We start from the raw sequence: 16,257 nt of genomic DNA, 5'->3' as shown, positions 1-16,257 counted from the left end.
CAATAAACACATGAAAAAATGTTCAACATCACTAATCATCAGGGAAATGCAAATCAAAACTACACTAAGATACCACCTTACACCTGTTAAAATGCCTATAATCACTAAGACTAAAAATAACAAATGTTGGAGAGGGTGTGGAGAAAAGGGAACCCTCATACACTGCTGGTGGGAATGCAAACTGGTGCAGCCACTATGGAAAACAGCATGGAGATTCCTCAAAAAACTAAAAGTAGAACTACTTTATGCCCCAGCTATCCCACTACTGGGTATCTACCCAAAGCATTTGAAATCAACAATCCAAAGTAACATATGCACCCCTATGTTCATTGCAGCACTATTCACAATAGCCAAGACATGGAAAACAATCCAAGTGTCCATCAACTGATGATTGGATAAAGTAGATGTGGTATATATATATATATATATATATATATATACACACAATGGAATACTACTCAGCCATAAAAAAGACAAAATCATCCCATTTGCAACAACATGGAAGGACCTGGAGGGAATTATTCTAAGTGAAATAAGCCAGACTGAAAAAGACAAACACCAGATGATTTCACTCATGTGGAATATGAATAAACACATGGACAAAGAAAACAGTTCAGTGGTTACCTGGGGATGGGGGTGGGGGATGGGTACGGGGGGTGAAGGGGAGCACTTATGTGGTGATAGTCAAGAAATAACGTACAAGTGAAATCTCACATTGATGTAAACTATTATAAACTCAAAAACAATTTTAGTATATTGTTATATGTCTAAAACACGCAAAAATAAAACATAACTTTGCAAATAAGCCTTGCATTCAAATAAAAACTACCACTGGAAAAAAATTACTGTTCAAAGTATATGCTGTTTATATGCTTTCATTTAATTATATTAGATGTATTTATCCTATTAATTCATAGCTTATTCTTGCCCTAGACCCAGTGCAAGAAAAAATATATTTTTTAAATAATGAAAGAGGAGAAATATGAAGGGAAGCATCTATATAGAAATATAAACGGTAATTAGGAAGGAAACGAGAGAAAAATAGAATACAAAGAACATTACATTTACCAAACCAGGAGTGACTGAAGTAACTAACTCCACTAACTTTAAAAATCTACGTCAAGTCAGACAAGCTGAAAATCTCATTATAGCCACCCCAAAATCGACACTCAGAACCCTACACCATGGTATTATTCAAATAATGGTAGCATTATATACTAGCTCTACAAATATTTTTTAATATTTGCTTTGTAAATCATAATTTGGTCTCTTACCATACATCATTCATAGAAATTACATACCTAAAAGCCTTCCAAACACATTGCCAAAATAATTATCATTTCCATACATCTTTTAGTTTAAGAGCTAAAGATTCATTTTACTTACTTTAGAACCATAACTACTACTCTTCTGTAGAAAGAAAGTGAAATGAAGATTCTTTCAGTAAATCCATGTTGACCTATTGTGTGTCAAGCAAGAAGCTTGACAATGTAGAAAAATACCATCAGCTCTAACGTCATCTTTGCTACTCCAAATTGCTAAATCCCTTCTTCTTCTTAAGCATATTTCAGAAACTTCTCAAGTTGTCATCTAAGACTTAAACTTTACAATATTTGTAACTGCTCTTTCCATAAATATTTTTACAGAGAGCTGAACTCCTAGTCATAAGTACTCTGGATAACATGACAATCGAGCTTTTCAAAGCACTTAGATTCCCTGATGCTGGGAAACCTGTACTATGTCTACAACACCCAAGAGCAAACATAATGTAGAAATGTGAGTTGTCCAGTAAGCTTTGATTTACAAACTTACCTTTAAAATTAGGGTTCACAAGTTCTTTACGATTGGAACATTGAAGGGCATTTCCATAAACTAAGTCCAAAGCACACAGCAAAAGATGATAAGAATTGACCAAATCATCACTAATCATGGGGAAATTACCTACAGAATTATAAATACGAAGAGTTAAATTTGAATTAACTTTACAATATTTTAAAAATAATTTCTTCTTTAGTTAAAATATTATACAACACTATACAAAGCTGACTCAAGAGCTACATAAAATGTTTTGACAAGTTTACATTTTGAAATATTACTCTCATAGTTTAATAAATTTCTAAGAGTTTAACGAAAGCCAAAACTTTACTAAAAATGCTGTTCATTCACTCAATATTAACTAAGAATTTATTAAATACCTAATATTAAATGACCAAAATTTTATCACCATTGGTTTTTCCTTTGAAAATTCTGAACAGAAACAACTTCATAAATTATCTCAAACTGTAAGAAATTGTTTTGTATGAAAATATTTTTCTGCCAAGAAAACTAATAGAAATACTTAGACAGGAACAGCTGAAACAATGATTCATATCATTATTTTTTTAATGTATGTACTTTAAAAAGACCAGAAGCTATAATCAGACTCCTAACAGTACCATTTTAAATACTTTTCTACATAGTAATATAAGCTTATACAAATTAATGCAATAGGATAACCATGAAAGATACTTAAGTTCTAGAGCTAATATCCCAGGAGTAAATTGTTGATGCTTCATAACAAAGAAAAAAGAAACCCAAACTTAAATCTATAGACATGTCATTTCTCCAGTGCTGGTTTAAGTCCAACATGTAAAACAGTTTTTACAGGCAGTTAAACAGTTTTATTATTCTTAGAAATTAAGAAATATTTCCAGATTTTTTATAACTTTAAGCATATCCCTTTTTTCACTAAACACTGCAAATATATGCTTCATATTAATTTCACATTCTTATAACATCAGATGAATTCAATTTAAATAGCTAACATACATCTGAAGAATTATTTCTAAACCTCAATATTTTCACACTTAATGCCCACCCAAATGTGCACACACACACACACACACTCTCTCTCTCTCTCACACTGCTTTGTTTCAGGCTTTTTTCTCTCCTTTCCTCTAAAGTTACCACTTACCTCTATGTACCAGGATAAGTAACTCTTTTTTCGCCTAGATGCAAACACTCAAGAAATCAACTTAAATTAAATTAAAGAGAAAAAAGTATTTTTCTGTTGCCAGAAAGGCAAATGACAATTAATAGGTTAAACTTTGCCTTGAATAACCAAACTAACTTTCGTTAGTTCCACTGTAAAGATGTTTAATATTAAAATATACTCAGTTCCTCACATGTAAAGCAGGAAGTGGCACTTTACTGGTTTCAAGCTACAAAGCAGCCTATCACACTGACAAGTCTAAACTTGTCACTGGTGTGAACTTGCCATAGAAGGAAAAAAACAGCAGCAATCTAACTTCCAACAAAAAGCTAAAATGCCCCTGAAGATCAGAAGCTAATTTAAACTCCAGGACTGTCCTAACATGATATACTTTACATGTCAAATCCTGACTTTAGAAATAAATTTCACTTCGTGAGATATTTTATCTTGCAATCAACAAAAATAACCTATTTAACCTCCAGAGTTGACTTATTTATCGGGAATGAGATTTGAGATCTCATGTGAAACAGGAAGTGGCACCTATTGGTCTTCAGGCCACAAAGCCCTTCATGATGACAAGCCCAAACTTGTCACTGGTGTGTACTTGACATAGGAAGTCAACAGAGATAACAGGCAAAAAGTTGGCTACTTATCAGGAATGAGATAATCTGGGATGCCCACATGTTGCAGAGAAAGTCATGAGAAAGGTGGCTATAAAAGAGTACAGCTCCCCTCAAATAACTAGAACTGAATAAAACCAATTAAACTACTCTATTAGAAAAGATCTTAGTGAATCATAAAAGATCATAGTGCTGGACTGTGAGAGGACAAAGTCTCTTCAGATCAAATAATTATAGACTGAACTAATAATAATAAGATAAAGCTCAAACACTGAGTTAAATGCAGAGACAAAAAGTATACCACCCAAGTTGAACAAATGAGACCAAAATCTAAGAATGATAAAATTCCTTTTTAATAGTTTATATAGTACCAAATACATTTACTCCCAAGTACAAATACACCATAAAAGACATAAACAAAACAGATAAAAATCCTACAATTCAGATATACCTGCCCACAATCAAATGACAAGATTAATATCACATATAACCCCAGCCACAGCAAGCTAAAAGTGGCAGCAATTGTTGCAGCCACTGTGAAAACAGTTTCCTTATTTCATGCCACCGATCACATCACCTTCACCTCCACTAAAGAAACATGCCAATGTGATAAAAAGCAAAATAACAGCTTATTTTTGACAGAAGAAAGATTTTTCTTTTCAATCAAGCATGCAGCTCAGGCAAAAAAGGATGAGCTCTCTAACTAGCTAGAAAGGACCAACTATAATCAGACAAACCAAACCTCAAGACCAAGGGAGTGACACATACTTGCTAGAAGGTCTTCACATCCAGCATGAAACCAAGAGCTAGGAAATCTGGATTCAAATCCTAGCTCTGTTTCTAGCAGCTAGTTTCTGGGCCTCAGTTGCCTAATCTTTGAAGTAAATAAGTTTGGTTAGTTGACCTAATAATGAGAATATCTTATATTTATAAAACTCTTTCTAGCTCTATGATTCTTTGATTTTAACTTTGCATTTTATTGGGCTATCTTAATGGCAAAGGCATTCTACCCATCTATAGAAAAAAGCTACGTAACTTATGTAACTGTACTTTCTTTTCTTCTTTAGATTACTAAGAATCATTTCTACATAGAAATACAGAGAGGACAAAAATACAACAAAAATATATTTCACTGAATGCAAACCTTGGGTAGGTTAAATAAGATGAGAAGGGAGAGAAAATAAATTGTATGTAAAGAAATATGATCAAGCACATTTATCTGAACAAAATGCAAAAAGTAATCTGATCTACTTTGAGGATGATCAGTCCCACTCAACTAAACAACACATGTCTCATGAAAAACACAGCTCAAGATACTGGCACAGACACACTAAGGCGTTTTCAGTCCACAATTCAGGAGAATAATTGCTTTGGATGGAAAAGATGTTGTGTAAGAACAAAATTAAAAGATTTCCCATTTAATAAGAGAAGTTTTGGATACTGTAAAGAAAATCAAAAGATTCTTTTATGAAAAGCCAATACTTTAAAAACAATCTGGGATTAAAACCTTTGAGAAATTTTTCAGTAAGAATCTTTTCCTGATACACGTTACAGATTAACAAAAGCAGTACTTGAACATTTAAATAAACTAATATCTAAATAAATAATACTCTTTTCTTACCTTTTGCATATATAAAAAGCACCCAACAAAAATGGAAAACTTCAGACACTGTACAGGGCTGTCGCCTTTGGGGGGAGAAAAAAGTCATGAGATAATAGAAGAATTAGAAAAAGACATCACAAATGACTATAAATTGAGAAACAAAACCCACAGTTAGAGGGAGTGATAGCAGATTCACTTCACATGTATAATGTACAAGAAATTCTGTTCCAACTAAATATTGATAAGGAAATAGCTGGGAGCCAGGGAAAGAGTTCATCTCGGAAAGAAGAAAATTCTGAAGAACTATAAAAGCTTTTCGAGGACATGATAAATACAGTAGAAAATAAAATGAGTAACAACAGTTCTTTTGATGGCATCAGCGAGGCTAATGTTGCCTTAAGACCCAGGTACGTACTTAGATATTTCCCCAATTTTTTCCCCCTATCCTAGCTGATTAACTCTAAACCCTTCCTCCCTAAAGACATTCTAGAATATAGCCAGTCACAAAAGGACTTTTTAATGTAAATTCTGGGCTTCCTATAATTCCTCACACTTCTATCATTAAGAATTTCCTGCTGTATTTTGCCAGGTCGTCTGCTAAAGAGAGTTTCCGACCTGTTTTAAGCTTGGCTTTTCTATCAAAACCTCTGCCAATGTTTAGATAAGACATCTGTTATTTCCACATCCTGACAGCCTTATTCTAAAAAGGAGACAGGTTTAGTTCCCGCACTGTCATTAGTTACGTACACTTGCTCTCCATGTGCCTTAGTCTCTTCATCTGCTAAAAGATTATTCTACTTGGGTATAATATTGTACTTAATTCACCAGTCCATGGCAAGGATTAAATGTCAGCGCCCTGCTTTAAAAGTAGCCTCCTACCACAGGCATGTGATAAACTATCTAGCTTTGATGTCTAACAAGATAAAACTCAAACTTTTTAGCTTAACACTGAAGTCATTCTAAAAACTGGCTCTAGGGGCCGGCCTGGGGGCACAGTAGTTAAGTTGCACGTTCCACTTCGGTAGCCCAGGGTTCAAATGTTCGGATACTGGGCGTGGACCAACGCACTGCTTGTCAAGCCGTGCTGTGGCAGGCATCCCACATATAAAGTAGAGGAAGATAGGCACGGATGTTAGCTCAGGGCCAGTCTTCCTCAGCAAAAAGAAGACGACTGGCAGCAGATGTTAGCTCAGGGCTAATCTTCCTCAAAATAAAATAAAATTAAATTAAATTAAAATAAAAACTGGCTCTATAACTCTAGAACAAACCTAACCTACTCAGCCAAATGTCTTCTTGCTTTGCTGCTTCAGTGTCTTCATTCTTTATCCTCTGCATAGAAGGCTCTATATCTCCAAATTCACCTAGGAAAATCCAACACACTGTTGAAGACCTATTCTACTTATTCCATGGAACCTTACCTGACTGGCTCACACAGAGGGGTTTATTTTTGCCTACAAAAGTCCTACACTTCTATTATCTTTTGCATTTATACATGCCTCCTCTCCCTGACTATCCTGTACACTCTCAAAAGACAGCGTCTGTGGGTTTTTGGCTTTTTTAAATACTTGTGACCTACATGATACCTAATAAAGTACTTCACACAGTAAGCTCTCAATAAATACTCAGTGACAAACTTTCAAGGCTGGTGTGGTGAGATGCAGTACAGAGTCGTGGTGAAGCACGTGGGTTCTGCAGGCAGACTCCCTGAGTTTCAATAACGGCTCCACACTTACTAACTGTGTGACCTTGGCCAAACTACTTACCCTCTCACGGGCTTATTTTCCCCCAGCTGTAACAACAGTATTAACTTCATCAAGTTGTCATAGGGATTAATTGAAGTAAATACATGTTTAAGTATTAGAAGATTTCCTGCCCCATAATAAATGCTCAGTAAATGGCATACATCATTATTATTATTATCAGTCAAAAGTACTATTAAAAAGCATACAAAGTGACATAAATGTAAAATTTTTAAATAAAGTTATCTTATAATTTTCTTAATTAGAATTAGGTAGTATATAAACCCTAATAAATATCAAAGCAAGTACAATCAGAAATCATTTTCTACAACACTCCAAAAAAAAGAAGATATCCCATATCTTTCTATAAATGATCACATGAGCCTCACTCAGACTTGGAACAAGGCTTCTATCCAAACTTTAAATTCTTAATCGTAAATAGCCAATTCCCCAAAACTGCAAGCAAACTAGACCAGCTGCTTCCCTATCAGTGGGGTCAACTATAAAAAAATGTAGTTTGTTTTATTTTTAAAAGGTGCTCACTCACTGTAAACATCCTTCACAATTTGGGAAAATTTCTATATTGAAAGAGAAGCAAACATTATTCATTCGTTTATAATAACTCCTTTTCCCCTACTTTTCTTGTCAATGTTTTCCTAGTTCTATTTTTTTTTAAAGATTTTATTTTTCCTTTTTTCTGCCCAAAGCCCCCCCAGTACACAGTTGTATATATTTTAGTTGTAGGTCCTTCTAATTGTGGTATGTGCGACGCCACCTCAGCATGGCCTGGTGAGCAGTGCCATGGTCCGTGCCCGGGATCCGAACCAGCGAAACCCTGGGCCACTGAAGCAGAGCATGCGAACTTAACTACTCGGCCATGGGGCCGGCCCCTCAAGTTCTATTTTAAGAACAAATTCCCACTTCTACTTTATGAAAAAAACTTTCATGATAAAGGTAGAGAATCTGTATCCCATAACTGCCCCTATCTATCGGGAAAGATGGAAAACACTGAGCCAGAGTAAATGTATAGACTTTACAGACATGATCAGAAAGCACAAATTCCTAATAGTTTCAGTTCCCCTATTCTCTCCCCAATTCAGTTTCTCTACTCTTGATTGCTGTAAACATCAAAATAGAGAAGCCATTTCAGGGAGATTATTACTCAGTTTGACATAAAAGTTAAATAGTAGAAATAATCGATAGGTATTATATATAGAAAATAACAGAAATAATGAATATGGTCAATAATAGAAAATTAAGTAGTCAAATTCTATACCTAAGGTGGCTAATGGGGTAACATATCTAAGGTCTGACTTTTGTATTTTTGGTTGCTTACACGAAAAGGGAAAGTTTATGTAAACAAAGACCCCATACACTGTGCAATCTGAAAGAAGTCAAATTCTTCATGAAAAGCAAGAAGTTATTATTAAAAGAAAGCTACTGGAGAAACAGATTATGAAATCACATTTGTTTTTTAAGACTAGCAAAATACACTGAGGGATCAACACTGTAGCACAAACAGACATGTGTATTCCTGACTAACAAATATAAAAACATACCGCTGTTTTCTTCCTCTTTGTTGACGAGGCTGCTCCTCTTGAGGATATTTAAAAATGTCCTGGAAGATGGGTTCGTATTTCTTAAAAATTACAGCAGAAACAGTGAAGTTTCTTTCTAATCTCTCAGTACGTTCTCTGAAATGTTGGGGTAGATTTGCCATGTCTTCCCACTTCTTCATCTTGTTAAAAAATTCAATTAAGCTGATATTAAAAATAAAAAATGACATATTTTCATAATTAACACAAAGGTAAATGTATAAATATAGGTAATTAAAAGTAAACAAAAATTAACTCATTAAATTATATTACATTTAGACAGTGATATAAAATCACAACTTGTGCCTCTGACTAGCTTAATCTCTTACAGATTGGTTTATTTCTTTTATCTTCTTAATCTACTTTTCTTCCGAGATTACCTGTGGGTTTTTAAAAAATTATGAAATATATAAAAATACAAAATAAATAATTAACAATTAACCGAGTAACATAACCAACATTCATGTACCCAAATGCCAGATCTAACGAATATTAACATACCGAATCAATTTTGCCATATTTGCTTCAGGTTCCACATAAACAGCCAGAGTTCCCATTTGTACTCCTTCCCAATCCCATTCCCCACTCCTCTTCCCAGAGGATAACCAGCATTCTAAAGTTAGTCTGAACCCTTCCCACTCCTGTTTTTATACTTACTGTACTTACTATGTTTACTATACGAATATATATGTATCCATAAACAGTAAGTAGTATCTTTTGTATGTGTGGTTTTAAAATTTTATATAAATGGTATCATTCTGTAAGTAGCATTCTGCAACTTGCTTTTTCATTCAATAATGTTTCTGAGATTAATGTTGATATATGTAGATCTAATTCATTCATTTTAACTGCTAAAAATATTCCTTCATATGAACTTTCATGATTTTTTAAATTCATTCTCCAGTTGAGCTTTCTAATTTTTCATTATAACAAAAAATGCTGTAATGAACACATTCTTGTACAGGTATGTAACAGTTTCTTTAGAAACTACCCCAAGAAGTAGAATTACTGAGTCAGAGAATGTGCATTTTCAATTTCACTAGATACTGCCAAATTTCCCACTAAAGTGATTGTGCCAAGTTATACTCTCACCAGCGTACACCAGCAATACAGAGGTCCTGTTTCCCCACATAAAGACCAAACTTGGTATTTACCAGACTTCAAATTTCCCCTACTGATGAGAATGAAATGCTATCTTGTTTTTACTTTGAACTTCCTTGGTAACTAGTGAGACTGAACATCTTTGCCTATATCTATTAGCTATGTGGAGTTTTGGCCTTTGTGAAATTGTTTTATTTACCCATTTTTTAGTTGCTGTTTGTCAATTATTTAAACATTTGATAGTAGTACTTGATATAATTCTGGATACTGATCTTTAGTCAGTTATATGCATTGTAAATATCTTCTCCCAATCTGCTCTTTGTTTTTAATCCATCAGTCTATTATGGCAGAAAAGTAAATAATCTGAACCCATAGGTAAAAATTTAAAGATAAAAACTGAGTTTTTGAAATGGAAATAAAACTGAAGCCTGGGATTGTATTACTTGCATTAAAATGTTAGATAACTTTAGTTTACTATAGCTTATAATCATGATTCCATAATTTGACCTTTGCTTCTAAAGTTCCTTGTCCATCACTTAAGTGGATTACTCTGCCTTCACTTCTTTTCTTGGTAACGATTATGCTTTTGCATCTTATTTAAGTTCACTTCTGCAGGTTTACAGCCCAGGTGTTCAACTCTTTATGCACTGCCCCTTGTTCTGAAGCCTAAATATAACTCAGGATGGAGTTCAAGGTTAATAAACAGACTACGGCTAAAATATTACATTTCTTGTTAATTATTTTAACAGTAAGTGATTTTTTTTTTTTAAAGATTTTATATTTTCCTTTTTCTCCCCAAAGCCCCCCGGTACATAGTTGTATATTCTTTGTTGTGGGTTCTTCTAGTTGTGGCATGTGGGACGCTGCCTCAGCGTGGTTCGACGAGCAGTGCCATGTCCGCGCCCAGGATTCGAACCAACGAAACACTGGGCCGCCTGCAGCGGAGCACGCGAACTTAACCGCTCGGCCACGGGGCCAGCCCCCAGTAAGTGATTTTTTAAACCCTTAGGTCCATAAATTTTGACAGTGGTATTTCTCCCTAAATTGCCAAACATCCTTTTCCCACCAATCTTTAATAAGCCCTAAGAGAAAATTCACCCAAAGGCACAAATAATAAATGTAATCAATTCAATTACACAACAGACAGAAAAAGCAATTTCTGCCTCTTCTTTAAAACATTATTTGACTTTTTCTATAATTGATTATAATAGTGTCGCTTTTCTCCAAAACAGGAAACTGAGAAGTATTTACATGTACTGTTTATACTAAGTTACAAGTCCTGTACCTGTAGCTCAAAGTTTAATACCATATAGGGCCGGCCCAGTGGTGCAGCGGTTAAGTGCGCACGTTCCGCTTTGGCGGCCCGAGGTGTGCTGGTTCGGATCCTGGGTGTGGACATGGCACCGCTTGGCAAGCCATGCTGTGGTAGGCGTCCCACATATAAAGTAGAGGAAGAAGGGCACGGATGTTAGCTCAGGGCCAGTCTTCCTCAGCAAAAAGAGGAGGATTGGCAGCAGTTAGCTCAGGGCTAATCTTCCTCAAAAAAAAAAAAAAGCAAAGAAAAAGCTTTCCTAAAGTTTCTCAATATCCTTATTTAGACTTCTCCCTTTGTAATCACAATGATGAATCAAAACCTTTAATAGTAAATAGTAATTTAATACCTTAAAATTTAAATATTTCTCACCAAAGAAGTAAAATATAATGGACACTAACTTAGATGTGGTAAAGAAAAACCATGACCTAGCTTCTAAATTCAGTACTCCATAGGTACAAATGCTCAGAAAATGATGAGCAAAGAGAATTAATACCACCATGATGATTTTCAATTAGTCACACTACTTTTCAAACTCTAACATAGTTACCTCTGCTCTGAACATCGGAGGATTCTAGTTAAAGATACATAGTTTCCTTCAACTGTCCCTTTGCTTACAGTTGGCACAGATTTTCTGCAGGCCACATATAAGGCACACGCTAACCAGTGAAGATCATTTCCCTGTAAAATAAAACAAAATTGACTTTTAGCTAATGAGCTACATATATTTCAATATAAAAAAATTCTTGTGTTTAAACTGAAAGTGTTATTTATACGTTTGTGAGAAATTGTAATTTCAGTGATGGCCGGATCCCATGTGTTCTTTTTATAATGTGACATGGACATTCTTCCACTCAGTGGTAGGAGTCTGGGTTCCCTTACTTTGAACTGTCTTAACCAATAGCATAGGTGAAAGTGATACTATGTAACTTCCCAGATCATAAAAGGCAATACAGATTCCACCTGGCTCTCTCTCGGACATGTGCCTTGGGAGTCCCAACATGAGAGCAGAATACCTTGGGCAAATTACTTAACAGTCGCAGAGGCTCAAGTTTCTCATCTGAGGACTGTGAGAATTAAATGAGTTATAAGTATAAAGCACAGAAAATACAAGAAATCAAAGATAAAGTTCTATAACCGGTATTCTGTATTAAATACCACTTGAGCTTTATTTTCCATTGTACACTTCCATGAGCCTGACATCCCACATTATCTCACAGCATACCTGACTACAAGCTCCACAAGGGCAGGAATTTTTACGTTTTGTTCACTGCTCCATCCCCCGCACCTACAACACTGTCTGGCAAAGAAGAGGTGATTAAAAAATACGTGATAAGTGACGAAATATTCATTCATTTATTGGGTAAACTGAGCTAAGAATGTGAGATCGAAGTCTTAAAAAAATTGAGTCATCAGACGTGTTTTCAGAAATAATTTACTAATAGTCTATCATTTGTCAGTTGCTTATACACTGACTTCATATGACTTAACCTCTATGAGTTGAAACATCACAACTATATGGTGATAATACTTGTTTTATCTAATTTACAGGATCATCCTGAGGGTAAAAAAAGAGCTTATTTGGAGGCAATTACGCCCATCACCAAGAAACAGTCCTTCTCTTTGCCTGACCACAGGGACCACCGAGAAATACAGAGGAACATTCAGCCCGAACGCCTAAGTATATGAAGAGCTTTGTCAGCTCTAAAGCACCGTCTACATGAGGGCTTCATGTGCCAGAAACTACACGTTACCTTATTTAGCCTTTAGAACAGCTCTGTGGGGTAGGTACAAATATTTCAAATTGACATATCACAAAATTCAGTTTTGGAGTGGTTAAGTAAATTGTCCAAAGTCACCCAGGTCTGTCAGATTCCAAAGCCACTGTATCAGTCGCTTTTCTTGTTTTTTCTTTTCTTTTTTTTTTTTTTTGTAGATATAACAATGGGGAGAAGAAATTCAATTAAACTTCTATTAAGGCAAGAATAAATTTACAATAACCTTAGTGATTGATCCCTACGCAAAAACACCCAATTATAGTCAACTAATACCTTGCTTCGGCCTCCTCACTCTGAGCCCATTTGCCCTCCTCTTCCCACAAACTGTACAACAACTTAAGAAAATCCTCGGGCCTCCAGTTTAAATGCCACCCACAGGCCGGCGCACGGCGGATAAACATCCCGACTTCCGCGTCACTTCCCATTGGCCCGCAGAGGGGAGGCGCCTACAGAGCCGAGCCTCACTGGCTGGAATGGCCATTTTTCTCGTCGGCAAGCCCGTCGGAAGAGAGGGACGGAACACGCCTAAGTCACGGCGACTACTAGCGTCCTGTGCAAGGGCTGGGCTCACCAGAAGGCCCTAAAAGACGGACGGGGCGAGTGTCTACGCAGGAGGCAGAAGTCCGGGCCCTGGCCCGGGGCGGTCCGTCTTTGTTGACACAGACCCAAGCACAGCCCGAATCCGCACGCGGGGGCCCACGGCGCCGCGCCCGGACAAAGGCGCCCGGCCGCAGGGCAGCTCCCGGGGCCGCCGGAGCCCCCCGAGCCCGCAGGGCCCCGCCCCCTCCGACGGCCCGGACGGCCGCACCCGTGCGCTCTGCCCAAAGGTGCTGCATTCTGTCATCGTGAGCCCGGCACGACCCCAGCCTCGCGGCGCTCCTTCAGGGCAAGGGGCTCCCCCGCGGCAGCCGACAGGGAAGAGCCGCGAGACGGGTTCCCTGCGGCAGCTAGACGGCTTGGCAAACCCAGCCTCCCGGGACGAGGGTGCGCGGAGGGTCCCCGCCCCCTCCAGGCGGCGACCGGAGCCCGGCCTGCCGGGGCAGCCCCGCGGGCGCGGCCGTCCCCGCCGCGACCCGGCCCCGAGAGGCGCTCGCCGGCCGCCGGGCGTACCTCCAGCGTGTAGCTCTCGCTCATGCTCCGGTAGCTGTCCCAGGCCTCGGCCCGTGCCGCCTCGTCCATGTTGAGGCGGCTGCACAGCTCGTCGAACCGCTGCTGGGTCTGAGGGGCTGGCGACCGGGCCGGCTGCCCTGCGTCCTCCGCCTCGCCGTCGTCGTCCTCCTCCTCATCCGAGGCTGCCGCCGCCGGAGGAGGAGGCGGGGGCGGCGGCGACTGGTCGCCTCCCGACGGCATAGCGCACCCTGGGCGGCCGGTCCTCAGGTGATGTGAGGGCCCGGGCCCGCAGCCATTCAAACCGCGAAGCGCCCGCCTGTCGCCGCCCGCACGGCGACTGCGCCGCTGCCAACGGCGCTGGACCTCACGTAGGCACCCGTAGTTCTGAGCACGGCCTGCCGGGAAATGTAGTTCAGGCCGGAGGCCCGCGGGGGTCAAAAATCATATTTAAAAAATCAGCTCGCCCAGTCCCCCCGGGCTGAAATAAAAGCAGCGTCTGTACGTGTTAATTACTACCTCCCCATCGTAATACGATTCAGCAGGGATGTATTGAAGACCAGGCATCCAAGAAACATTGACATATGAAGGTTTAGGTCCAAGGTGTCCCCAGAAATAATACTCGTCACCTGGGTGTCCTTATCTAAAACAATAAGAATAATAGCAAGGGCCTGTATGCGTAAGTAGAAATTTCGTCGTCGCTCCTAATTTCTAGTTCTTTCCTATGATTTAATTTTATGTTTGCTTTTCAAATAATTATTGGATTTTTTTCAAAGCAGTAATTCTTTTTTTTTCCCATAGGGCAAATTTACGTTCACTGTAAGTGACATATTTCTACTATCCTCAGTCCCTCAACTGGCTTAGCTTTATTCCTTTATTTTTCTTTTTCCTTTCACATCTATAGTAGACTTGAATCACCTTATTTTCCGTCTTCTTTGATTTGTAAATGGATATAGTGTAAAACATTGTCATGCTCGAGGAGGCATGAGGCATTGCTGTTTTGCTATGGAATCACTTTTCTCTCTCTTCATTGACTCTTTGAACCAGCTGCCGTACTGTGAGGAAGCCCAGGTCACTTGGAGAAGCCTATTGTCAAAGATAAACAAAGCTGGACATTAGTTAAAGGGGTGGAAACAGATTTTATTCAGCCGCTACTGACAGTAAGGGAAAGACCTCAGCTCCATTCTGATTTGTGCAGAGGCAACTGGGCGATTTGAAGGAAGGGTGAATGGGGCCATCCCGATGGCAGTGGCATGCTAGTTACATTCGGGGCCCTGCTTTGGTGGCCCAGGGTTCACTGGTTTGGATCCTGAGTGCAGACCTACACACTGCTCGTCAAGTCCTGCTGTGGCAGGTCCCACATGGAAGAGCTAGAAGGACTTACAACTAAGCTTTAGGGAGGAAAAAAAAGAGGAAGATTGGCAACAGATGTTAGCTCAGGGTCAGTCTTCCTCACCAAAAAGTATACCTTAAGTAAATAAATGAAATAAAGGGAGCATGAAGGAATAGTGATAGGGAGCTCAAGCAAAAAATTACAAAGATTTGGCAAGTCTAAATGTGACTAGGCCAGCTGTGTCTGCTAGCTGGCAATTCGTTGAAGTTAAGATTCTGTTCTCCCACAGAGACGGGGAAACAGAGGCCCTGTCCTTCCTAATGACTGCATTTTTCAAAGGGATGGCTTTCAGGTCGTTGAGAAAGACACTTCTGATTCGTCTCCTGATTTGTAGGACTTACAAATACATCTCAAAGGGACAGAGGAGAGAATCACAATTGTAAGCCCTTTTCAGTAAATGCCAGAAGAAAGGGCGGTCTGGGCCCTATCATCAGGTTTTGGCTGGAACAAACTGTAAATCCTGGCAGTTTTGAGCAGTCTCAAGCAGTCATTTTAATGGGGAGCTAGAGTCATCCTAGGGCACAGCCTTACTCTGCTGGAAGCCATGCTAGCGTTTGGTCATCTCTTAGTGCGGAGGTTTGGACAAGAGTTCTGCAGTTCTCACCAAGTGCACGGGACCCAAGGCCCTAGCCCTCAGCCCCAGCCACATTGAATGAGCCAGTTTGGAGGCAGGTCTCCCAGCCTTCGGTCAAGCTGTCCCAGCTAACATTGTGTGGAGCAGAGATGGCCCTTCCCACTGACCCCTGTCCAGCTGCAGATTGGGGGCAAAGGAAAGAGTTATTATTTTTTCAGGTCATGAAGTTTTAGGATGGCTTGTTATGCAGCAATAAATAATCAAACACCTGTTAAGTGTGAGACGTATCTATCAATTATCATGAAAGAAAAAAAATCACTTAATAATTGAATTTTTTCTTGGTAATTTTTTATGCCTCTAGCAGTCTCTCCAATAGATTAAATATTTTAACCTTAAAAAGCTAAAATTACTTAATAATTGACAACATTCCTTCAAAAAAAGAGATAGGTTTTAAGTCAGAGCCA

At 38.7% G+C, this 16,257-nt stretch overlaps 1 protein-coding gene across 7 annotated transcripts in view; it reads right to left on the bottom strand.

The window, feature by feature from the left end:
• The window catches only part of RBL2 (RB transcriptional corepressor like 2), a 77,443-nt gene extending 63,222 nt beyond the window's left edge, over positions 1–14,221 (bottom strand). For 3 of the 7 annotated variants that reach the window (XR_011437306.1, XM_070262941.1, XM_070262940.1), the window contains exons 1-5: positions 13,830–14,220; positions 11,492–11,622; positions 8,493–8,693; positions 5,213–5,277; positions 1,813–1,941 (exon numbers count right to left, since the gene is read on the bottom strand). Coding sequence is in view for 6 of the 7 variants with exons in the window: in XM_070262941.1 (XP_070119042.1) it covers positions 1,813–1,941; positions 5,213–5,277; positions 8,493–8,693; positions 11,492–11,622; positions 13,830–14,069 (766 nt within the window). In the remaining variant the exon portion in view is untranslated. Of the gene's footprint in view, positions 1–1,812; positions 1,942–2,953; positions 3,543–5,212; positions 5,278–8,492; positions 8,694–11,491; positions 11,623–12,992; positions 13,125–13,829 lie in introns of those variants that run through there. The other 4 variants (XM_070262942.1, XM_014738347.3, XM_023636990.2 and 1 more) reach the window with 3 other exon arrangements.
• Positions 14,222–16,257: the final 2,036 nt, after the last annotated feature.

This window comes from Equus caballus, chromosome 3 (genome assembly GCF_041296265.1).
Source record: "Equus caballus isolate H_3958 breed thoroughbred chromosome 3, TB-T2T, whole genome shotgun sequence".
In the NCBI taxonomy this organism is placed as follows: Eukaryota; Metazoa; Chordata; class Mammalia; order Perissodactyla; family Equidae; genus Equus; species Equus caballus.
Note: the sequence above shows the minus strand (reverse complement) of the source record. Positions and strands in the feature narration are given on the sequence as shown.